This window comes from Sinohyriopsis cumingii, chromosome 5 (assembly GCF_028554795.1).
Source record: "Sinohyriopsis cumingii isolate HCF-2022 chromosome 5, ASM2855479v2, whole genome shotgun sequence".
Taxonomy (NCBI): Eukaryota; Metazoa; Mollusca; class Bivalvia; order Unionida; family Unionidae; genus Sinohyriopsis; species Sinohyriopsis cumingii.
In genome coordinates, this window is record NC_142965.1 from 71,334,324 (window position 1) to 71,360,261 (window position 25,938).

Below are 25,938 nucleotides of genomic sequence, written 5' to 3' on the forward strand. Positions count from 1 at the left end.
TCATGGTATTTCTGAACATGTTGCGATAAGTGACTGGTTATACCGCAGTTATGTTAGGGACCAAGAAACTAATGTTTTGAGACAGGGATCTGACGCTATTGCCACTAAAAATCCTGGCTGTCGATAGCTGGAAAAATATGTTCTCCTCTTTCATAGTTAAATATTATACTCATTATATTATTTGAGAAAATAATTATTTTTAGATAAAAATTAAAAACATACAGCACCTCAAAAGAAAATTGTAGCACCCCTCCCGAAATGTTTATAGTCGGTACCTTAAACCAGAAGTATTTTTTTATGTGTACGTTAATTGTTGTACAGTTGTGTACAATTTGAAATCTACGAACTGTAACTAGACTGAGCTCATGAAATTTACAGTATAGCTGACACCATGTAAAAGACGTTCTGGCATTAGAAAACTTGTTGATAAAAAGAGAGAAGTGTTCACACCGAAAGCTACAATTCACTAGTCAAACTACTGAAATAATAAGCACAGAAACTTAGTATGATGTCAAAACCCGGGCAAGAAAAATTTTATCAGAGAGGGCCAATAAACATAAAGCAGAATGACTCAACAAAAGTAGAAAGTATTTAGTAGACCTGAGAAATTAGGTAAATTTCAAACAGAAAACAACTGGTTTCCAGGGAATCGTTGAATAATTCTCGGTCTTACAAATGCATGTTCTTAATACAATAAGATACAGAATCTTTGAATAATTCTAGGTCTTACAAATGCATGTTCTTAATACATTAACATACAGAATCGTTGAATAATTCTCGGTCTTACAAATGCATGTTCTTAATACATTAACATACGGAATCTTTGAATAATTTTCGGTCTTACAAATGCATGTTCTTAATACATTAACATACAGAATCGTTGAATAGTTCTCGGTCTTACAAATGCATGTTCTTAATACATTAACATACGGAATCTTTGAATAATTCTAGGTCTTACAAATGCATGCTCTTAATACATTAACATACACAATCTTTGAATAAATTCTTGGTCTTACAAATGCATGTTCTTAATAGATTAACATACAGAAGTAAATAACTAAAAGATTACCTTTATGTTGTTTTTTAATTCCAAATCTTTTCAAAAATTTGGATCTTAACCAAATATAATTCACAAATCCCATCTGGCCACCATATGGCACACGTGACAAGTGTCAACAATTGATTAAGAGATGTTGTTGTTGTGGGGTTTAACGCCATTTTTCAGCACACGATATTAACGCCATTTTTCAGCACACGATAGGTTATACATGGCGGCCACTATTAATGGTGGAGGAAGAACCCCGGGAAGAACCACCAACCCACGAGAAGCTACTGGCAAGCTTTCTCACATACCCACATTGGCCGAATCCTAAACTCGAACCCACGCAGACAGAGGTGAGTGGCAGTGATCCGTAACGGAGAGCACTTTAGACCACTCGGCCACTTGGGGCCCCTGATTAAGAGATGATGAATACAATTATATTTGTAATATTCAAAATTAATTTGTGACAAATGAAACTGTTTTGTAACAACAAAAAAAAGGATAATTTCTTGAATTATTTTCACATGTTAAGCGAAAATATGATATTAATAGCATTAAATTCCTAACAAGATTACTCATGAATTTCCTTACATTTCGTACCGACGGAAACTACCGAAGTACCGGTACGTGAAAAACTACCAGGATACATACCATGGGACCCGGACCGCTCCTGGCCTAAGTGGTTAGAGCGTCCGCCTCGGTTGCGGTTGGTCGCGGGTTCCAACCCAGGCAGAGTCATACCAAAGACTTATAAAAATGGTACTAACAGCTGCCTCGCTAGGTGCTCAGCATTAAGGGGTTATTGTTAGGACTGGTCGGCCTGGAGTCAGGATAATGTGACTGGGTGGGACATGTTGCTACATGTATGCGGCATGAGATCTCAGTGCTAGACATCGCTATAAACTGTCACACTACAGACATTATAGCGATATGACTGTATTTTTTTTAAAAGGTACGTTACAAATCCAAATCACACACACGCACGCACACACACACACACACACACACACACGGTAAACCGGTACTCTACTACTCATATTCCCAAATTCTAAACCAGAGTTAACTGTAGGAGGTGAAAGACCCAAATACGAACGGGGGACATACATTACGCACACGAATGCCCTGTATCATATAACTTAAAGTGTCCCATAAAATGTAACACTTGATATTTTCTCATGACTCTAAGAACTTTTAAAGTATTATAAAATTTATAGCATAATAAAATATGGTCACCAAGGAATGGACGAAAATGTGCAGTGTCTTAACATACGTAACTGTATAAATAAGTCGTGAGCCCGTTCCTCGTCACTGCTGTTTGGAATCCAACGGACAACATGATGCAGCCATTACTCGTCATTTTCGCTTTGGTTGTGGCCGTCACATCAGCCGCGACTGTTTGTGAGTATATTCTAATATTTTTAGAACATGAAATTTGAAGCAGCATTATATTTTGAAGCAGCATTAGATTGTGACATCATGCGCATGTGTGTGTGTGTGTGTGTGTGTGTGTGTGTGTGCTATTTGGATTTTTAACGTTGCTTTAAAAAAAAAATCGGTCATATCGCTACGATGCCTGCAGTGTGGCAGTTTATAGTGAGGTCCAGCACTTGGGCATCGTGCCGCAGACTTGTAGCATGATGTCCCACCCAGTCACATTATCCTGACACCAGGCCGACCAACCTCTTAATACTGAGCGCATAGCGAGGCAGCTGCTAGTACAATTTCAATGCCTTGTGTATGACTAGGCCGGGGTTCGAACCAGCGACCTCCCGCATCAGAGGCGGACACTCTAACCACAATGCCACTGTAGAGGAGCGGGGAATGAGCATGAAGGAGAAATCCATCATTTTAGCTAGTTGCCAACTTCAAACACTTTCTCTTTTTCCGTCGTGTTGAACCAAATAACTATAATTCACATGAATTTCCGTGTATACCATACATGATTTTAAGGACTCGGAGGTCACATTAAAGTTGCATTGAGGTATGCGAAACAAGACCACCCGATGAAACTTGCCAGTCATAGAAGGGGAGTTCACTAATGCACAAAGCGAGACTATATGGAAATGTGTATACCCGGAAATTCAAGACTTAGAAAACTGAGGAATGGTTATTTCAGTAAGAATCAACACTATAAACGGAATCCATCATCTCGTGTGATGGCTGTCTATGGGAGCATGAGTCAGCAGAATCTCAATCTCTGTATATCTGTCTGTCTGTCTCTCGTGAATTTTGTAATCGTATTGCTCAAAGTTTGAATGACGTTAACATTATTGATTTTTCTCGTAATACCTTGCATTTGATATAGAAGGATAAGGTGTCCGTATTGTACCTAGTTAACCATGCTTATTATTAGCGGAAATAAAAAAGAAACACGTTAAATAGTTTTATGTAATGAGTACAAAGAATTGCTGAAGGCATGACACCAGTCTAAAATTAAATACTTTTCCTTAACGCCGATTCTGTAGAATGCAAGAGTTGAACTTAGTTTTATTTATTTATATAAAATTTCGTTTTATTTATTTATATAAAATTTAGTTTTATTTATTTTAACCGCACATTTGGCATGTTTTTTTTTATTTTATTGGCGCGTTTGCCTTTCCAAGGAGACATCATGCAGCCGACTAGGAAGGGCCAGGGTGAGAATAGAACCTGCGACTCTTGGATTACGAGTTATACGCGAAACAAAAAAAAGCTACTTGAACTCTCTAGCATGCGACAGAGTATCGCTTAGTTATGAGTCGTTACAAATTAATTCTAGATGGTTCGGACAATCAGATGTATGATACAGTCAAAATATCGAAGAGCAGACATACAGTGGACATCTATTTACCAGCACAGGGACAAAGAACAAAGCGCTGAATGGAATACTATTCTCTCATTGGTTAAAAGAAAATGACGTCCTTTATTTATTTATACTTATTTTCAGTTGGCCAATGAGAAGGTAGTATTCTATTCAGGGCGTTGTTCTTGCATATTAAGCGGGCGCGATCAGCACCATGTCGAACGGTACCGTGGGAAAATGAGTTGGCATTCTTTAAAGGTATGATATTAAGTAAAACTTTTGATAGGGTTACACAGTCGAATGCCTGAGCTAAATATCGGTACCAAATTTAGTAAGCTACGCAAAGCTTAGGTTCAAATACCAGCGTTTATTCTTAAATAGATCGCTCGAGTAAGGAGAGAAGTGTCCTCCCTTGTAGTTATTATATAGTACATGTATGACAGGTCAATTTTAAGCAACCATACGAACTCCTGTGTTTACCAGGTGTTTAAAGACTTTAGTTCAAACGCCTAACCGGCCCAAATCTTGTGACTGGATCTTAAATGATTACCCGTGCTTCATTATCTTGAATGCGTCTGGCATTACTGTTCGAATCATTTCGACTGTAAACTGCATATGGGCAGGATTTTAAACAAAATTTAAACATATATACATTTATGATCCAGCTATTTAAAATGTATTGACTGTAATCTTACTCTAAAGAGTATTCAAAGACCGAAGTTGTATAGGAAGGTTAAAAAAAAATCTAGAATTTTTGCGTGAACAGGATGCATATACCGTTCTGAACATTTCATTACCGCATGAACATGTATTATTATCATTTTGCAGACAATACCTGCGGCGGAACATTTACATCAACATCCGGGATTTTGACCTCCCCAAACTACCCTGCTCACTATGGCAACAACCTTGCGTGTGAGTGGGTCATCCAGACCGGTGCCTCCATTTCCCTGACATTCACCAATTTCGAAATCGAAGGATCATACGTGGGCAATAACTATTGTCCATACGATAGTGTAAAAATATACAATGGGAACTCATTGATAAATGAGTAAGTCATTGTGTGTGTGTGTGTGAGAGAGAGAGAGAGAGAGAGAGAGAGAGAAAAGAGTATGTGTGTATTTGAGTGTGAGTGTTTGTGTGTATGTGAGAGAGAGTGTGTGTGTGTGTGTATGTTTGTGTGAGAGAGAGAGATACTCACAAGGGGTACATATATTCCATATTATGTAATAATTGCCCCGACATACATACGTACATACATACATACATACTATTCCTTTCAGGTACTGTGGCAATCTGTCCCCATTCACCATTACTGCTTCTTCTGGCACCATGAGGATTGTGCTCACCACTGATGGTTCCATAACCCACAAAGGATTCTACGCCACTTGGGGCGACGCACCAGGAACCACCCCTGCCCCAGCAACTACGCCTGGATCTACAGGTGGGTTGTTGCTTGATTGTTTCGATGCTTTTATAACTTCGAAAGAAATTGATCCTGCTTTATCTACATTGTATAATCTAGTAGATACAATCTGATGAAGCATATTGTTTTCACACTAACCCATTTTATACGAGAATACTAAAATACAAACATTTAAAATTTATAGCACACTAGCGAAATAACAGTCAACTAATTTTAGGGGTAGCAAGGGGAGATACAATAACGCTACAATAACAATACAAAAATTTTGAGACGTGATGTAAATCGTTTACACGAGTTTAACACGAAAGCAGCAATGTCGGTATTTAAAAATATGCCTATTTGTTTACAAGTTTGGAAAGAGATGACAAATTTGTCAGAGTTAATCGTGTTGAAGAATGTCATTAAAGAGGATAAAAGTGCTATTATATTGATTTCAAACATCAAAAAGATGTACTCCAGTTTTTTTGTAACAACGTTGCAGAATAGCAGGTAGATTTCAATAACATTGAAATAATCAGCATCGGCTCTGTAAGCATGGTTATTGAAACCATACAAAACGAAGAAGGAATAAACTGCCCATTTTGTTGCTGGTCAATACACCCATTTTAATTCAGCCAAGCTTAAGCAAGAACTTGAAGATATCATAAACTTTCTAAGGCCAGTTTACAATGATCTGACCAATACAGAGAAAGAATGTATAGTGGACATTTCGATTTAATATATCACATGTTAATTCCATTTATGAAAATGATGTAGCTGCCAGAGATATAAATGTCAAAATTTTACATAAATCTGAAATCATTCACATCGTTTAAAAGGATTGAAGAAACGTTGCAAACTACTAAGAGCAAAGTACTTGCAATAGATGGATGTCCAGCTGGCATTAAAAAAACAGTTTATTAGGGAAAAATTATTCTCAAGACGTTTTGATTGCTTTTAATATAAAAAACACTGTTCGAGAATTTTTACTTCGATTATGAAAATCCAGATTCTTATTTTTTAAAAATAGATCAATTATGGGAACAAAATACAAATTGCAAAAGAATAAAAACTACACTGAATGAGGGTCTATATTATTCATAAAGATAACCAATGGCAGGTTGACACAGTTAACATATAAGCATATAAATAAATAAAATACGATATATATATATATATATATATATATATATATATATATATATATATATATATATATATATATATATATATATATATCTCTGTGTGTGTGTGTGATTTTTTAATTACTCTTGGTATGCGTAATGAACAAAAAGAAAGATGGTGTTTAATAAAAGTCCAAAGATATGAAAACAGAAGTGTTTCAGTGAAGATGAAACCAGGAAATTGTTTCATGTTTTTAACCAAAAGCTAATTCGTGGATGCAGGAACACTCACCATACAACAATATACATAATTCCAGTTCAAGCGATCAAAGAGGAAAACTGATCAGAAGTATGGCTTATTCTATTACACTATTTGAAAACAGAAACATTGGAACATGTACATTCAAAATTGGTAAAGCTGTTGTAATATCACAAAACAGATTTGTCTGGAAATGGGTTACCATCCTAAATTTTAAGAAGAAATACCTAATATCGGGTATTTAATTTTAGTTGAACCAATTCTTTACAAGCTGGACTGTTTGAAGGCGTAGGGTGTAGAGGCTATTTTTACGATCATATGTGCGAATTTGAACTGATCACAAACCCACTGGGGAGAAAGAAAGGGCATTATAAATAGTTGAAGAAAAAAAAAGAAAATGTTAAACATGAAAAATTTAATAAAGCAACTACAATGTAGTCAATATCCACTCATGATAAAATATGTTACGGAAGAAATGAAGTAGGAGGCTTTAAAAAAATCAAGTTAATTCCAACTACATCTCAAAAAAGCTGAATAATACATGCGATGCAAAACTTTTTCATTACCAGAGAATTAACCAAAATCAGTTGGTTGGCGAAGATTTCTTACATCACAAAGAGGAAATAAAATTCAGGACACCTTTCACAGTGTGCAAATATACGGATTTTAAAGATACAGTTTTCTGGGAACACATGTTTGAAATTAAGTAGTGATATATATTAAGATTTGTAAAAAAAATGGAACAATGAACAATAGATGTTGTAAATGTATAGTCAATGTTTGCTCAAGGTAACGCGTGCTGGAGATACATTTGGTTGTAAAATATCAAATACAACAGAGAAAAACTGATGGTAGAAAATGGTAAATCGTAACACACTTTAACAGTTGGCAATTGTAAGAAACTAACATAAAGCTATGCACAAACCTATTTGTCTTTAGAGCTGTTTTGTTAAAAAAATAATTCGTCTTTCATGAATCTATAAATTTTTGAATCGTGCTAAATGCACTATTATTTTGCCAACTTATTAATGAATAAGTGAGCGTCATAACAGGAGCGTGATACCAATGGCCTGCAATTTGGATATTTGTAATTGGAATAGCATTTACCATTCCAATGGACCTAGCCTGATAATTAAGCATGGACTCTTTATTTTAAATCATTTCTCCATTAGAGTTATGGTATATATTTTTCTTTCCTTGAAATGTTATTTCATTTACCTCTTACAACACGATAATTTTGCATGTGTTGGTCTTAACACTAGTATTGCTTGCTTACTCAGCTCGTCGTTTCATAAAAGTTGTCTCACCAGCATGGGTGACTAGTGAATATGGATTTTTGGGGTCAAATACTACCATCCGAGTCGTGCTGCGCTGGTAAATATTTATTTATTTTTCGCATTCAGATTAGCACCAACCAGTTTTACTGCATTAATGTATAACGAATTTTGTAATGTAATCATACTGATATTGTGATTACCGTTTTTTGTGGTGTTTTTATGTTGGTAATATTCCTTGAACGGTTTGGTGTGAAAATTATATTGCTAAAAACCTCAAAATATATGTATTCACTTATACATCTATGTTTCCACCCACTATCAATGAGACGATGCTGTATAGTTCGTTATTTGCGCGATATATTTATTTTCACTACATTCATGATAAATCTTCGAAAACAAAATACTTGGTAACATTTCATAAAAATGAATTTACAATAACCAGCAATAAACAAAAGATGTCCTATATATAATGGCTGGCGCGAAATTTAAAGACCGTAAAAACGCAGCAAGTTCGTAAACGCGAAATGTTGTAACTGTAAAACTAGCCGTCAATAAATTATTTACAAGTCTTTTCATAATGCTTTCTTGATTCTTGTTGTCATCAATTTCATTGATAGAAACGTTAATTTTGCACAATTTACTTTGAGAATCAATAATGCCTAACTCAAAGACATTGATCTGAATGACGTTTTATCTGTTTAAAAAAAGTATTACAAATATCAGTAGATAGTATTTTCACGTATTTTTTTACGGTTTAATTAAAGCTTTATATAAATAAATAGTTTCATTAATATTTTACCAGCCTAATTTTTCCCGGTAACAGTGGTTTGTGATAAAGGACCCATGTTTTTGAATGATTATGTAACATTATATTTACTTGTTTTTAATTAAATGTCAAAGATTTCATACTATTTATACTTATTTCGTCTATCGAAAACTGATGATATTTGTCTCATTTGTAGGATGTGGTGGTACATTTCCTCAGATTCCAGGGGAAATAACGTCTCCGAACTTTCCCAGTAACTACGGTAACAACCTGAACTGTATATATAACATCCCTGGTGACGGAAACTTAATGTACATGACGTTTCCTAGCTTCAATGTTGAAACTGCTTCTGGATGTACATACGATTATGTTGCGGTAAGAGTTTAGAACATAGGTAGATTTGAAAAGTGACTACATTTCCATTTACAAGAAAGAGATTGTTAAACATGTGTAGTATTGTTTTGATTAATTATTTTTTTTATTCAGGGTGCCAACATTAAAAAGGCTAACCGAAATTAATTCTTAATACGATTTTTTATCACTATAGATACCACCATGTCGGCTAATTCTGCGCGTCGGGTAATTCTGCGCAACGATACATCATTTCTGTAAACATTGGATCACGTGTTATTTTTGTTAAAAAAATCCATTTTGTATCAAGAAAGAACGATCGTACTTTAATTAAGGAAAGTGATATTCATAAAGTGTACGAAAATATTTCGCATTTCGACTCGAAATGCATATGAAAATGTGATTTCTAAATGTCAACATCAAGACCCACTCTATGACCTTCATGAGCTGGTAACCCAGAAAATTCGATTTACTATTTATCATTTAGAATCATACAAATAAATACATTATATAAAAGATGGAAAAATATACCTTAAAACAATACTGCATTTTAATCAAAGTTTCCAATTATGCAAGAAGTTGTCCCACATGTACAAAACCGTTTGCTTGCCAATGTGTCAACTTACCGCTAGAACATAAATTCTTAAGAAATTCACCGGCGTTTAGTCTGTTTCTAAATTCTTTAGTAATGTTTCCCCATCAACGAGACATTGTAAACACATTGCATCCTATTCGTTGTTGTTTCTCTTCCACATAACAGCTTATTTTTTTAAATATAAAATTTTGAACTTTACTAACCTTTTTTTACAAGATCGGTTTAGTTTGCTTAATATATCTTGCCGTTTATTGGCATTGTTACATTGAATTTTGTAAAACTAGCTATAAACCTGACCTAATTACTCGACTGAATGCTGACAGAAACAGTCGAACGTAAAATATTTCATTTTTGTAGCCCGATGGATAAACATTACATCTTTTCAAAGCTGTGCGCAGAATAGGCCGACATATCGCGAGTCAGGAAAACACGGGGGGTGGGGTGTATCCCCTGTGTGCAAAATTAATATTATTTTGAACAGAATATTCTGATGACAATTACCTCTTTCCAAATGGTAAGCATTGCTGTATTTTATTTTGGTCAATCGGTCGAATTCGGTATGCGTTTTGCTTCAATATTGGAGACGGAAATTTTTAGTGCGCAGAAATGCCCGACAGCATTGTAATTGAAATAAAACTAATTTCAGTGGTGTTGAGTATTATGCAAAGATGTGATTCTGCCTCAAAAATGCAATGAATCATTACCATGACAACTACAGCTTTTTGTGCGTTGCGAAGCATTAAACATAATATTTCACTAAACGGACTCGTCTTCGCAGTTCATCTCCATTGATTAGGTAATTAAATTATATTGTTTCTTTTGATTCTTTCCATCTTTGGTTTCAGATATACGAGACTTCCGGTACTAATGCTGTCCTATTGGGCCGATTTTGTGGAACCTCTGTATCCAGTGTTGAGGGACGGTCTTTTAGAGTTGTCTTCTCAACCGACAACTCAGTGGTTGCAACTGGTTTCAGGGCAACATTCCAGCGTAAGAACCTGTTATATCATTTTTATTTTTGTTCTCTCTTTCATTCTTCTACTCCTTCACACAAAATAAAGTGAATCTCAGATTCATTGTTTCATTTGTTCTTTGGGCTCGAACTCTTTCTCTTGCTCAGTTAAAAAAGTTTGAAGGCTTTGATATCTTGTCCATAGGATAGTCCTAAATGCAAGACATTGACGCTTATATTTATGTTTAGCACTAAAACAAAACCAACATGTGATATGTCTTACATTGTAGGACTAGTCCATAGGACAATAACTTATACAAAACAACATCAGCGTCATAAAAAAACAGGTGCAAATAAAGAAAGAAAACTTTGAGAATAAAAAATGAACAGAGTCAGCATACCGTAATTTTGAGAAGAAACTTAATGATTAGGAAATGATGTCACATCCTGTTCTGGTACAATCCTGATTTCTATGATATGAGCACGTGCACTTTCATTTTGCAGATGTAACTTGCGCCAGCAAAGGTGGAACCTGCCAGAGCTCTTGCGATGCTGGAGATGAAATAAATAATGAGTTTCCCTGCGATTCGGGTGTTTGCTGTTTCAAACCCGTGTGTAAGTTGATTATCTGCCCAGCCGTAATTTGTTCGTGCAATTCTCTATATTTGTTAATAACTTAGATATACCTGAAAATGTATTAATTATTTACAACACAGAGGAACCGTTATTTACAACATAGATGAACCGTTCCCTGCAGACTGATTGTTTGTTTTTAAGGTACGTATGTATTCCGGCCAGTGAAATAAAGTAATACTAGTAATATATCATATACGAAATATGTTCAGTTTTTTAAATCGCGACATTGATTGCTTAAAACTGTTCTTATCTACAGTGTTATTTTTGATAAAGCACACATCTATTTGATGATTCAATGATTGTCCAAGAACCAGGAGTTGATATTCTCTATCGGTCATTTTTGTTCATTTCTAGTAATAGAAATGTGTCTGACATAGCTCGACTTTTGAAATGTCAATTAATTATTCAGTAAATTCAGCAGCAAAAGCGTCCTATAATTTTGTATTCCTAATGACTATAAAACTTACAGCGTTAAACTACACGATGAACATCTCTTTATAAAGCAATCAGTCAGTAGCATGCACACGTGTCTAGTTACGACTGACTGCAAGAGTTAACATGAAATTGCAGATGATGATGATGATGACGACGATGATAAAAATCATCTTAAATAAAAGAGAGAAAATAGCAACAATGATGACGACAGCAACAGTAAGAACACAAAATAATTTTTAATTATTAAGAGATATTGTTTGCTGTTCTGTTAACATTACCACTTACCTAGGGGTACATTCACGCGCGCCAACCTCTGTTGGACCTTGATGCCATAACTTCAGCATGTACTAAGTACATGTTGTTGTCGTCACTTGTCAACCCCTTATCTTCTGTGCATACCGTCGAAATGTTGTGAGCATTATTAGAATTGCTTACGCAAATTCTATTTTTGAGGCCTTTTCCACTTCATTTTGGCTGTCATTAATAAAACCATATTTTTTATGTGTTGGTAGTTTGTAATATTTTTAACGTAGCTTTAACAATTTGAATCATATCGCTACGATGTCTGCAGTGTGGCAGTTTACAGTGATGTCTTAAAAATTGGGTCATGATGTCGCAGACATGTGGCATCATGCCCCCGCCCCCCCCGTCACATTATCCTTACACCAGACCGTTAAGTCCTAACACTAAACCGTTAATGCTAAACGCCAAGTGATGCAGCTGCTGGTACCATTTTTATAAGTCTTTGAGATGACTCGACTGTGGTTCGCAAGATGTTGATGAAGTATTATCAACTTTGTAGTTGCTGGAACACCGGGCATATCAAATGTATCTAGGTTGTCATCTATATTGTATTGTGACCCTGAGACCTGAATTACACCATAAAATAACATGTTCATGAGTATTTCCTCCTTTGTGTAAGGTTTTGTTCGTGCTTTAAGTTAAATAAGCTTTCAGCTTTCAATATCAGAACCTAAAATACCAGCTATAATTTTAAACCACCTAGTAACTGAAAATATAATCCTCTGTGGAGTAGAACGTTGAGGTGGCTTTATCTCTTTTCACTCGGTTTACGAAATAAGTAGTTATTTTAATTGCTTTATCCAATGGCCTATTAAACATAAGTGAAAGGCTGTAGTTATTACTTTAGTCAAATTTTCTAGTCTCACGTGTGATCTCGCGGATCGAGCACCTAACACATGGAACCAGCTGCGCGCAGACGCTTAAACTTGATAGCAGGCTGTTGATCAATAACGATAAACATTTGCAAGTATGTTTAAGTTGACAAAAGGAAAATAAAAACATGCATTGATAACATCCAGATGCATTTGTGAAATCAATATCCTTCTTGTGACAACTACTATTAACTTGTCCCATCTAACATATATTTTGCACCTTCTTTTTACAAGTGCCGGATGATGTATGTGGCAAAGTGTCGTCTTCACGGATCGTCGGAGGCAGTGAGACCAAGGAACACACGTGGCCATGGCAGGTGTCTCTTCAGACCAGCTCCAACTTTCACTTCTGTGGTGGATCACTCATTAGTGACCAGTGGGTCATCACGGCCGCACACTGCGTCGATGGGTAAGTGGTGAATGTAATCCTGTCACTCTCTCTGTGTCTGTGGAATAGGAGGTAAGATCAGAAGGATATGCGTGACTGTCTAGATGGGGACGTGAGGCAGTATAACACTCTAAACTTCGAAGGTGACACGGTTAAATACTATTTTCACCCAGCCTTGATCTAGGTTTAGCTTATATGGCCGGATCCCTCACAGGTAACAAACGGGTCATTGCAACTGCCAGTTTGTGTAAAGATAAGTAGATGATATGCCGAATTGGTCGTTTTGCCGTTCTATCCGTATGTTTATAGTGGAAAGCAAGCAGAATGGAACTTTTTACATTGACCACATCATTACCCTGCTCACTGCATGTATCCCTCCATATTGTCCAGTGGGTCTCAATTACATTCCACAGCTTGGATGTTTGAACAGTTGATTATTAGGGTCTGACTTCCTCCCCGTCTGATTCTTAAGAAAATTTGAAATTGCCTTGGTTTTCTCTCTAAACCAACACCAGCTTTATCTAAGGTATATCCTTGGCGAACAGTTGGTTGTCGCCAATGCTCATCGCGTCGATAGCTGCAAAGAGGACCATCAGGATCTGTTTTATCTTTGTCAGTCTGTCTGTGAAGAAAAGGAAATGCCCAGGAGTTCACTTCTTTTGATTATAACCAATAAGTGCTCTGAGGAGAGTCATCAATACTGTCTACTGTGGGGATTGGCAATTAGTAGGCGATATCGACTGTGTGAGAGAGACTGAAATTGCTTGGCAAGCGTACCCAAAGTAAAAAATCCACTTCTGCGAGAGATCACTAAATATATGGCTTTTTCCTCATTTGGTGGAAATGACTTGTGAGGTTTGATTTTGTTAGCGAGGAAAAGTGAGACTAAGAATCATATATCGATAAAGCACGTGTCTTTACAGAGCAGCACAGGCTTTCATGTTAGGGCGGGGGAGGGGGTCGGGCATGGGCCTAACAGTGACCAGCGCTCTCGTCCTCATAGGATCAAAGGACGACGAGCAGTTTTTCTCTCTGTCATTTAGAGAAAGGGAGAAAGATTAAGGTTGCGGACCGTGGAAGATGTTTCTCAAGTCAAAATACAGCTTCCACTTCTTTAGAAGGTTCCACATCAGTGACCAATGCATTGCCACGGCTGGTCACTCTTTGAAAGTATAACATGTATACATTCAACTTCTATATAGTTGAAGAGAAGCTACAGTGCAAAACACTTTAAATTCTATCCATAAACTTTTAAATTTTACATGTTTCCTAAGTATGAAAATGTCTACCTTTTATGAAATGAAGCATCTTTACCATTCATTATTATTATTCGGATTAATATAAAATATGTGCATGTTTTGTGTGCAAATCAGTCTGCTCGTTCTTATATATCAAAAAATAATTTTAGTGCCTGCTCACTCACAGTGAGTTTTGTGAATACGCGGTTTGGCCTGGAGATCATTAAAAAAGTCTGAGGTTTAGTGTTCGTTATCAGCCAATCAAAAACGAACTTTCAAAAGTGATCTCAGTTGTGATTGGCAGAAACAAAATCTCAGGCTCGTGCATTGCATTATTTTTAAGTCGGCTCTTATTCCACTTCTATTGGTCACTTATCAATAACTAATAGGTCGTTATAATTGCGCACCTTTTGATTGAGGTTTTTACAGAGAGAGAAATACAAGTAGAATATTTATTTCTGAGGCATTTGGAGTGCCTTGCTCAAAGACACACCACGGTTGCCGAAAAGGGCTGATCCGATGGTAGGATTCTAACCTGCATCTTTGCTAATTTTGTTGTGCATATATATATTAATTATTTAATTTTTAGTTGATCGGACAGATATATGCGTTTGTCCATGTGACTTTCCATGGGAGGGGGTGCTGTAGAGGGGTTGGGGTGAGGGAGAGGCAGGGAAAGAGGAGACCGGCATGGTACATCCTTAATTTGGCACTTCAAGTGCCAAGTCTGTAAAATAGTTTTACCAGTGACGAGTGCGTCCTCACAATTACTTGCCGTGTAAAAAAAGGAAACAAACAGCGCTAATCAACCGCTCATATGACCTAGTGGTTAAAGTGTCCGCCTCGGATGCGGGAGGTCGTACGTTGGATCCCCGACCGAGTCATACCAAAGACTTATTAAAAAAAATGGTACTAACAGCTGCCTCGCTTGACGCCCAGCATTAAGAGGTTAGTGTTAGGACTGGTTTGCCTGGTGTCAGGTGTTATGGCTTGTCTGCCTGGTGTCAGGATAATGTGACTGGGTCAAGCAAACATGAATACTCATCACCTTTCTGTCCCTGAGGGGAATATAGCGCGGCAGCTGTTTGTGAGTGGGTTATAGCGTGGTAGCTGTCCGTGAGTGGGATATAGTGTGGCAGCTGTCCGTATGTAGAATATAGTGTGTCAGCTGTCCCTGAGTGGGATATAGTGTGGCAGCTGAATACTGGAGATTAGCCGTAGCAAGTTTCTGTCCGAACTAAGTCTCCTGTAATTTGAGAAGTTGTACCTTGAGGAGGCTGGTGTTTCGGTAGAAGCAGGGTCCATCGATTTGAGCTAACGGCATTATCACTAATGCTGTGGAATTGAAGAAGCCTCTGAGTAAGCAATTAATCGGTCAGATTGACTCAAGTTGCTCTGACAGGCTGTAATACCATCTCCGACCCAACTAGACAGGTAAGAAGAGACAAAAATACAGCTGGACGTTTGCGGTATATTTGATCAGTTCATTCATTTTTAGAACTAAGAGAATAATAGAGAATCTTTAAACAGACGTCGTATGAGTGTAAAGACTTACTGACTTCTTTCGAAAATCGTTAAGTACATAGTATTCCCTGAAAAATTATCTGTGCAATATATTAGAATATCTGGCAATTTGTCATCATCATCATCTTCTTCCACATCCTCTTTCTCTTTTACTTCTTCTTGCTGTCATTAATATGTCAACACTCAGAGAAGAATGAATAGTAACATATATTTTTCCTGCGTCCTGTATTTACAGAGGAGTCGCAAAAGTGGTTCTTGGAGAACACGACAGACGTACATCAAGTGGCCGGGAACTGGCGCTAAGTGTGTCTAGAATTATTCCGGTATGATATACTATATTTAAAACTACATAATTTGGGGCATAAAATAGTAAATCATATTTTGCAATTAGCCTCTCCTTTGTTGTTCGAATGGGCAGCAATGTTTGCAGCAAGTAACAAGACAGAACTCACATGAACAGTATATTGTAGATGTCCGCTAAAAGGAAACCGTTGAGCAAAGATGAGTTAAACTTGGGATTTTTCAACGAATCTTGTTTCTGAGGTCACGTAGGTACACATTAAACCTGCATTATCCAAAATAATTGGATTACCTAAAAACTAAACGAAAAATGATTGAGAGGTAAGATAAGAAAGCGTGAACACGTGTAACGTAGTTAAAGAGCCATCCCACCCCTTCAAGTTCGGATCATGAAGCTGTGCCAAATGCTGAAGTTTTGATTTTTTTTGTTGTCACAATTTAATACACTTACAACGATTGCCTTAACTCGTTAATATTTGTTTTGTGAAATAAACAAGGTTTATTAAAATTGTTGGTTGGTAAAATTAAAAAAGTACTAGGAGATAATTCGCGAGGGGAGCCCCAAGATTCCGATTGCCTATGGGCCTCCACAGGGTTTAATCCGGCACTGCTTAAATTCTGCGATAATAACATGAAAGACTGTCGAATACAATATGCAAAATTAATGCAGTATATAGCTTTCTTCTCGTTAACCTAACTGTATTTTAGTTTGCGCATGATTTAAAATAAAATTAAAGAACCAAGTTCAACACACCTAGATTTTGGTATATGCCGCCACGTTATCAGTTAAAGCATGTTTCCACTCTGTGAATCTTGAACTATCGCAACTGAGAGATCTGGCAATTCAGATCAGTACCGTGGTAATGCCTTGGTCATCTTCTGCTTTAAAAAATGGTAATGATGATGACGACGACGATGACGCAGAACCCTTGATTCTTGCATATCAACAAAGCAGAAGAAAGAAGAAATATGTTTAAGACATATTTTTTTTCATAAAAGAGGGGGGCTTAATGTCAGTGCACGAATGGCTGTTTAGTATGTAATCCTAGAATTACCTGTTGATAAAGATAGTCATATTCGTATGTTGAAAAATGGCACGAAACTGAGGAAGGTATTAACTTAAGCTACTGATAAATTATTATCTTCATTCATGCAGCATGAGAGTTATTCATCTGGTGCCCCCTACCCTAATGACATCGCCCTGCTGAAGCTGAATCAGAAAGTGACATTTTCGAGCTCAATGTCTCCGGCCTGCATTCCAAAAACGGACACGGAATTCGACACAAATACCGACGAATGTTGGATATCCGGATGGGGAGACACGAAAGGTGACATGTAATTTCCATTCAATCGCATTAAATAAAAGTTGGATTTTCTTATGATTTAATTTCACATTAAAGGGAGCATGGAAAGAAAACACTAATAACAATCCTACATATATAGTTAAAAGTACCCTTAATATGTTTGTGTGATAAATAAGGACAAATCTCGTTTGCGTAAGATTCAGATTGAAGCAATTTGTTTCTGCTCTTTCCTTTTCTTCATCTTTATTTCTATGAAGACAATGTTACATCCAAACACAAACAATCTAGCTTAGCAGGTTTGACTAGACTTTCGAATTTGTGTAAACTGAAGGCTTTTATACCTTATACCTGTATTATACTTCTTAATCGTGAGAGAAGTTGTAACAATTTATGCAAATTACTTCGACAGCTCAGATATTGGCTTAGTCACTTCATGAAGTGGAGAAAAAAACCCCAAAGCGACAGATAACCGTTTACTTTTCTTTGGTTGGCCCACCAAATTTGTATGTGCAGTTTGACCTTGTATGGGTAACCACTTGCTCTTGCATATATCGGAACAAAGGAGCCAACCCAACACAACTTGGATCCGAAGCGAATGTTTGGCGTCATTCATGTAATTCACTTAGTTATGTAACTGGGCAAAGGATTTTCTATGCTAACTTTCCATAGTTTCTGATAGTTGACTTTTTCACAGAAGTAGGAATTTAAGTAAGCAATCTTTACCTAAAGGAACCGGAAACGAGAACCTTTTGAATGAGCTGAAGGTGAACCTGACTCCCCGATCTTCTTGCCGGAACATGTGGAGTGCCGACTATATCTTGGATACACATATATGTGTGGGCAATGGCGACATTGGCGCTTGCAATGTAAGTATTTTGAATTAGAATATACTATGAAGTAGAACTGTTCAAAAATGCCTTGCTGGAAGAGCGCATGTTCAGTGGGGTGGACACTTAGACCTCTGCTTGTGGTCCTCACAACTTTGAGGACAAAAACCGAAAATTAATGAATTTTAATTAAAATAGCTATATTTTATATTTTTAGAAACGCATACACACGTGTGTGTTTGTCTGATAGTGTGAAAAGAAAAGCACGGAATCCTGCTTGGTTTCTGACACTGCTCTGCAGGTGTGGGCCGAGTTTTTACTGGCATCGAATGATTCTAAACTCCAAAATATAATGTGCGACCAGAAAGATAATAACCACATTTCATAATATTTACAATAAATAAATAGAATATGTTTTATATTCGTAATAGTAACTAGGAAGCACATAATTTCTAAGGAAGTTTTAAACATTGATCTAGAAACTATAGCCACTGAACCAGTCGGATGAGGTAAACGGATTCTAAATGCAAAGTAGACATGGCTCTGTTACCATGTCGGATTATAGAGCGAATCTGCCATAATTACGGCAACTTGACGTTTTAATTCTTGTTTTGTCGATTTCCTTTCATTGTTTTCCATGTTACATACTAGGAAAGCTATAAAAAGTATCCGCAAAGACATAATTAGAAATATTTACCTTTAAACAAACCCAACAAATAACAAAGCTTGACCTTTTGGTTCATCATAGACATTTTATTGGTATCAAAAATGTAAACTGTAAACAACTTGCAAAATTATATTCACGCCAATTATCGTATAAATATAGATGAAACACTGACACATATACAAGTACGAACACATTATTCCCATAGACTTGGAAATTGAAATGGCACATATATAAGTATGAACACATTATTCCCATAGATTTGGCAATTGAAATGGCACATATACAAGTACGAACACATTATTCCCATTGACTTGGCAATTCAAATGGCACTTATACAAGTACGAACACATAATTCTCATAGACTTCGAAATTGAAATTGCACATGTACAACTACGAACACATTATTCCCATTGACTTGGCAATTGAAATGGCACTTATACAAGTACGAACACATTATTCCCATAGACTTGGAAATTGAAATGGCACATATAAAAGTACGAACACATAATTGCCATAGACTTGGAAAATGAAATGGCACATATACAAGTACGAACACATTATTCCCATTGACTTGGCAATTGAAATGGTACTTATACAAGTACGAACACATAATTCCCATAGACTTGGCAATTAGTATTTGATCTGATTGGGTAGCAACTTGATATGTTTACAAAGACCATTTATTCTGAAGCAAAAAACCCACAACCTAAATAAATATACAAATATTTGCTCCAGTTAACTGGTGTAATTTCAGAATCCGAACGTAACATAAGTCCTTTTCATTTCAGTGACCTGGAATAATTCATGCAATGAATCAGAAAAAGGGTGATAATCCGCCTTGGAATTTGCATATATATATATATATATATATATATATATATATATATATATATATATATATATATATATATAACTAGTATTGTTGGGGTCTTAAGAAGTTCACAGTGAATGAAACAAGGTTGGCAAGCATATTTCTTTTGTGAAAATTGACGAAAAATGTGAAAGTTCTAAAGATGTGAATTTTTTGATGTATTATATAAAGAATGTTTATTATTTTCCCTACTCGGCTGGGCAAGGCCCTCATCTGAAAGTGCATGTTACAAAATGGTTCACATCTAGCTTGTAAACGTATTGGTTCATTGTAATCTTTGTTGTGATGGTTGACTAAAAGATGTCAACTGTAGTAACGAGCTCAGTTATTGGAGACGATACCCCACAAACACAAAAGACGGTCTACCTATACAGCTGTCTTATTGCCTTAAACATCTTCAGAAAATTTTAGCATCAATTGTCCATAATAAATAGAAAGATTCAATGAAATTATATAGTATTTAATTCACTCCACTTTTTTACGTTTGTCTCACACTTTACGGTGCTGCGTCATCGAACTTTAACACTTAAAGGCACGCAATGGCGTTAAAGGTGAAAATGACGCTTATGAATATAAGCATCTCCGAACAAATGGTATAATCTGAGTGTGTGTTTTAAATGGCAGACTCTTTGCCAGAATTATTGGGATTTTATAGGGAATTGGGCCTAGAAAATTATAGGAATTTTACGGGGAAATCCTAAAACAAAATATAGCGATGATGACCGGCCTATATTACGAGTTGAAAAACACATTTTAAACACTTTATCATATAAAGTAACCAACAGTGTTAGCATAAACAATATTTCTCTATATCACGAAGGATCCGACCTTAATATGACAGTCATTGTCACTGAAGAATGTTGTAAACCGGAGCTAATACCAACCACAAATAATTGTTCTCTAATCCAAGTAAGGACCATCCATCTCACAAAACTCATTTCACACTATTTTTTTTTCTCATGTCACATTTGTATGATTCTATTAATCGTAATTCTAAGCCGAAATCGTCATTTCAGGCCACGCAGTACAAAAACAAGCCCCAAATTGTAAAATAATTATTTCTATGCCTGATTACTAAGCACTTATATGTGAGAATATCCCAAGAAATCCTAATATTTATCATTGGCCATTTTACGAAACTAAACTGTACTGCCATGAAGTGCCGTGAATACGGTTCAGTATGACGCCAGTACATAATAAATGGTTAAAATCCATCCTGTCATGAAGTGCCGCGAGTACGGATCAGTATGACACCAGTACCTACTAACTGGTTAATTGATTGGGTTGCGATTTATATCTTCCCATCAACGATTCTCCATAATCAATCATATACTCCCTAAATTCGATGAAAACTTTAAACATAGACGTAAGTACCGATACCACACACCATAGGCCTGTCACGGCATTAATGAAATCAGCTACATATACTTGATGTATACGTTATGCTGTCTTTCCAGTGGCCCTTGATTTCTCTACTTTTTTTGTCAGGTTCTTTTTTTTCCATAGTGGACCTACTATGTCTCTTCATCCAGTTTCATGTCCACAAAATATTTGAATGGCTGTTTTGATAACCATATGTTGCGAGGCTTCAATTTTGCCTCTCAGTAATTTTCATCTCTGTATCTTTATTGTGTGTCAAAACGAAAGATGAGTGTTCAGGAAGATTTACATTTAATATGTAAGAACATGCCTTTGTTCAAATTTACCAAGTCAAATAAATGTTTAATTTTTCAATAATTTACGTACATTTCATGTTTTGTTCTGTATGAAATATCCCTATTTGCCCCTACTTTTTGAAGCAACCCTTCTGTATCTCCACTTGTTTACCAGTCGTTAGAAGGACTGCTTATGTACTTAGCGAGCGATCATTTATGAAGATACCATAATACACGGTTAGCCGTGTGCGTACGTTTGCCGGAGCACTCTGAAGACTTCTAGCCCTAAGGTTCAAATTCAGCTTGGTGCCCGGCCCATATGGATCAAGTCACAATTATAACGAATCTAGTCCCAGAGTAGTTTACCCTCAAATATGTTGGTGTTGATCCTTGACTTGAATTTAGGCATTATTGGTATTAATTCAAAGTACATGTGTTTAGAAAATGCGCATATTGGTGTGATTGTGCGTATTGGTGTGATTGTACCTATTGGTGTTGTGATTGTACATATTGGTGTGATTGTAGGTATTTTCGGCGACAGTGCACAATGAATAAGCAGACATTGATGCGTGCATTGACATGTAATATGTGACCTGAGACACCTTGGTTTGTTTACTTTCAACCTCTCCCCAAAAAAGAACAAACCAAACAAAAAAGAAACCCACAAAAAGCATGCCGCTTGACCAATGAAATAAGTTTAATGTGAGTTAATCTTTGAAGACACTTTAGATTAACACGTGCTTTGTTATGATCGGAATAGGCTGGAATGTTCATATTTAAACAAATGTGTGTAGAGACTATATGAGGCAAATAAGCTCCACAAGCTACCGGACCATAGCGAAAAATGAGAACAGGGGACCAGTCAAGCTAAATTATTTCCTGCAAACATTCACACACAGCTAAACCATCTATGATCTATGGAATCCTATTAGGGCTAATCGCTCTATCGTGTAGTATTTCGAGCAATTGTCCCTAACAGGATTCCCCAATGATATAGAGGATCCAGTTTCTAACGGAACTCTCTGAACTATTAAACTATTTTTTTTTTAAACGGGAAATTATCTAAAATTGGTAGAAGTACATTTGCCAGATCTTTTAAGATTTTGACTCATTTTAGATGCGTTTCACTGTAGTTATTTTGCAACTTATCAAAGTGTAATTTGTTTCATCTAGGGTGACTCCGGTGGCCCGCTATCGTGTCGTCAACCAACTGACCCCCGTTGGTTTTTGGCAGGTGCCACCTCCTGGGGTTACAGCGGCTGCCAGCAGGCAGGATATCCCAACGTGTACACCCGCGTGTCTCAGTACCGGAGCTGGATTGAGACGCATATAAGGCAAGACCGTTAAACAGAACAGGCAGTGAAACCAGTTTTGATGCAATCAATGAAGTGAAGAAAGTCAACATTAATAAAATCTCTACTGTGTACGTCTTGTGTAACTTTTTGTATTTTCCTCAGTTATATATTTTAAATAAGAAAACATCTTAAGATAAGAAGGGTGATTAAAAACCTTGCCTTATTCTTTGAAAGTACATCAGCAAAATTGCACAAAACCCTGCCGTATTTCTTGCAAAGGTGCAAAGTGCTAGCTATTATGGAAAATGAGTCCCAGAGGGATTTTATCTCAAGTTTGATGGAAGTTAGAATATCCGTTTTCAATATTGAATCCTTGTAAATATATGACTTGAAATTTTATTTTTTTGAAAACATTGATATTAAATTTTATTTTCATATGTTAAAAAAGTATGTTCATGTTAGAGTCAAGGTCTTTTCTGCACATTCACAGCTTTTCTGTAACTTTCTTAAGGAGCTATTATTGAACGGATCACCCTACTGTAAATTACGAGTTTTCCTTCAATTAGCGACACTTCTAAGTGTAAAGTAATAATATTTAAAGTAATAATATTTAAATTTCCTGATATTAATACCTAATTTTGAACTCGGTTTATCAATCTCAAATATTGTTTAAGGCCTATCAACAACCGCCATTTTCATCCAAATTCATGTAACAATCACATCTTATGTTACGTGTTTAGGCTAGAATAAACAGTAACAGAAGAAGGAGTGAAAAGAACAAGCTTTGAAAAATTTAACAAATTATTTATTTCAATGGAAAAATACTGTTAAAATTAAACAAAGAAAAACTTGATGTTTTAAGACTCAAATAAAAAAACAATCCTAGAATAAAATTTTAGAAGTCCTAATAATGAAATGTTCTAATGAATTCAAGTGCTAGCCACGACGAAGAATCCAAGATGGAAGGCGATGACGTATGTTGTATCACGTAAAGTGTTGTAGTCTACAGTTCCTTGTAGAAACACGAGAAATAACACTCCAGTGTTGGAAATCCGCGTAAATTTTTTAAAGAAATGTCTTTGGTCAATAACTCTGTATGAGCACAAATATATGTCCAGGAAAAAATAATAATTCTTTTGAATCCAAATAATTCGAATAAACATTAAAATAACTCCAAACTGACACAACAAAAGAACACCTTGACATCAAGTGTTTTAAGCCCAGACTGAGATTATTTATCTAAAACAATGGTTTAAAACATAAATACTGCGCAAAAGAGATGCTCGGATGAGGGTTCGTGATCATGTTTATATCACGTACTCTCAACGTGGCCCTGAGAAAAACCAATCATTTGCTCTAAGAGAAAAATAAAAAGCTGTTTACTTCACTAAAAGTATTTACAAGTCGAGGGTCACGTATCCAATACAGCCTCAATCTCACCCTTATTTTTCGCACAATAAAAATAAATAAATAAATAAAAGAACTTGTTCACGTGACTGTTACTAATTTTGAATTAAGGTCGGGAACTAGGTCAGCTTTATGCATTTACAAATGAGCAGTCAAGGTCAAACTTTTCTGGAAAAGTACCGAGTTCCTAGTAAACAAAGCTACATTATTTTGACATATAATAAAATTAAAAATGAAAAGATTTTAAAACTTACAAACTATTAAATCAGATATAAACTTAATCAAACATACATAACGAACGCAGTACTTAATGTTCAAAGATCGGCATATTTGTAAAGGTGATTTTGTAAAAAAAAGAAAATCGCTTATCAGCAATGAACCCCGGTTTTCGCCAAAATCCCTACCGACTGGTTTATTACGGGACGATCCGCCAATGCAAGGAGAACACGATGCTGTATAAATTTACAACTTTTTGGCATATTTCAGCTTTACTAATTTCAGATGTCATTCAAAATATGAACGCTCTAAAGTGGCTTCTCGTTCTTCATTGTTCTACTCAAATAAATAACACGCCATCTGTAATGGTGTACAAGAGTCTCTCGCTATTAGTACCGTTGCAATGGTATCCAAACAAAGTTATTTTGCAGTTGCAACGGCAAACCATTGCAGTCATACAATTTACCGTGGTTGATTTTAGTGCTGCGATCACAAAATTACAGATACAAGAGTTATATTACCAGTGCAAAGATACAATATACCATTGAATCAATAAAATATGCTATCGCAACGATGAAAATGGCATAACTTTTTGTAAAAATTTGTATCTTACTATTATTATTGCATGTACTGAATTTGAAGCCCTTCTTCGATATTATTACTGCGAGTGTTGTAGTGGTGATCAGAACTAACCTTTCAACTGTACTACTTTCTATATTCATTGCTATCAGGTCATATATGGGTAAATTTATTTTGCCAGCTTAATGAGTGTTTGTCTTAACCTAAATCCTTTCTTTTTATTACAAAACTAACAATACAGGTATTGCTAAATGCTCACTCTCTCTCTCTCTCTCTCTCTCTCTCTCGCACACACAGTTAAAAGTATGCAAATAAAATCATATCTGCGATACTGAAGAAGCTACAGCTGAGAACAGTTGAATTCAAGGAGATCCACGCGAATTCTTTAAGTTGGCACTTTACGGTCTGTTCGGAAGCATCTAAAGTTTAAGATTTGAGAAGCGTAAGGCATGTTACAGTTTGTATCCGTTGTGTCACGAATATCGTTGTTGATTTACATATCTTTGAGAATTGGGTTACCAAAGAATTGAGCTTTACAGTCTTTTGAACATACCTCGGGGAGATCTAGATGTGATACAAACTTTTAATGTTGTATCTGACAATAACTTTTTCTTACCTCAGAATGTGCAAATATATTTCCGTGAAGTTTGTCAAACAAACCCGCCAAATCAACATATTGAGCAAAATGTATTACCGAGGGTGAACACAGGATATACTCACCAAGCAATGCTGACATTGCGATTTAAGAAAAGCATTTGTCCCTGCAGGAAAATTCGTGTTCGTGGAATGTAGGATGTCAAACATACATCAGTGTATTTTCAGGACATAAAGCAGTCAGTCAAAGATAGAAGTGGAGGGCACATGCAAG

At 36.1% G+C, this 25,938-nt stretch overlaps 1 protein-coding gene across 1 annotated transcript; it reads left to right on the plus strand.

Moving 5' to 3' along the window:
- Positions 1-2,292: 2,292 nt before the first annotated feature.
- Positions 2,293-22,999, plus strand: LOC149799408 (ovochymase-like). Its single transcript, XM_089958750.1, has 11 exons — positions 2,293-2,440; positions 4,653-4,875; positions 5,108-5,268; positions 8,852-9,030; positions 10,447-10,591; positions 11,058-11,168; positions 13,034-13,208; positions 16,185-16,272; positions 17,406-17,577; positions 18,283-18,419; positions 22,747-22,999. Exons 1-11 carry the CDS (start codon positions 2,377-2,379, stop codon positions 22,918-22,920), a joined length of 1,629 nt encoding a protein of 542 aa, XP_089814876.1. The 5' UTR covers positions 2,293-2,376; the 3' UTR covers positions 22,921-22,999.
- The last annotated feature ends 2,939 nt before the right edge of the window (positions 23,000-25,938 follow it).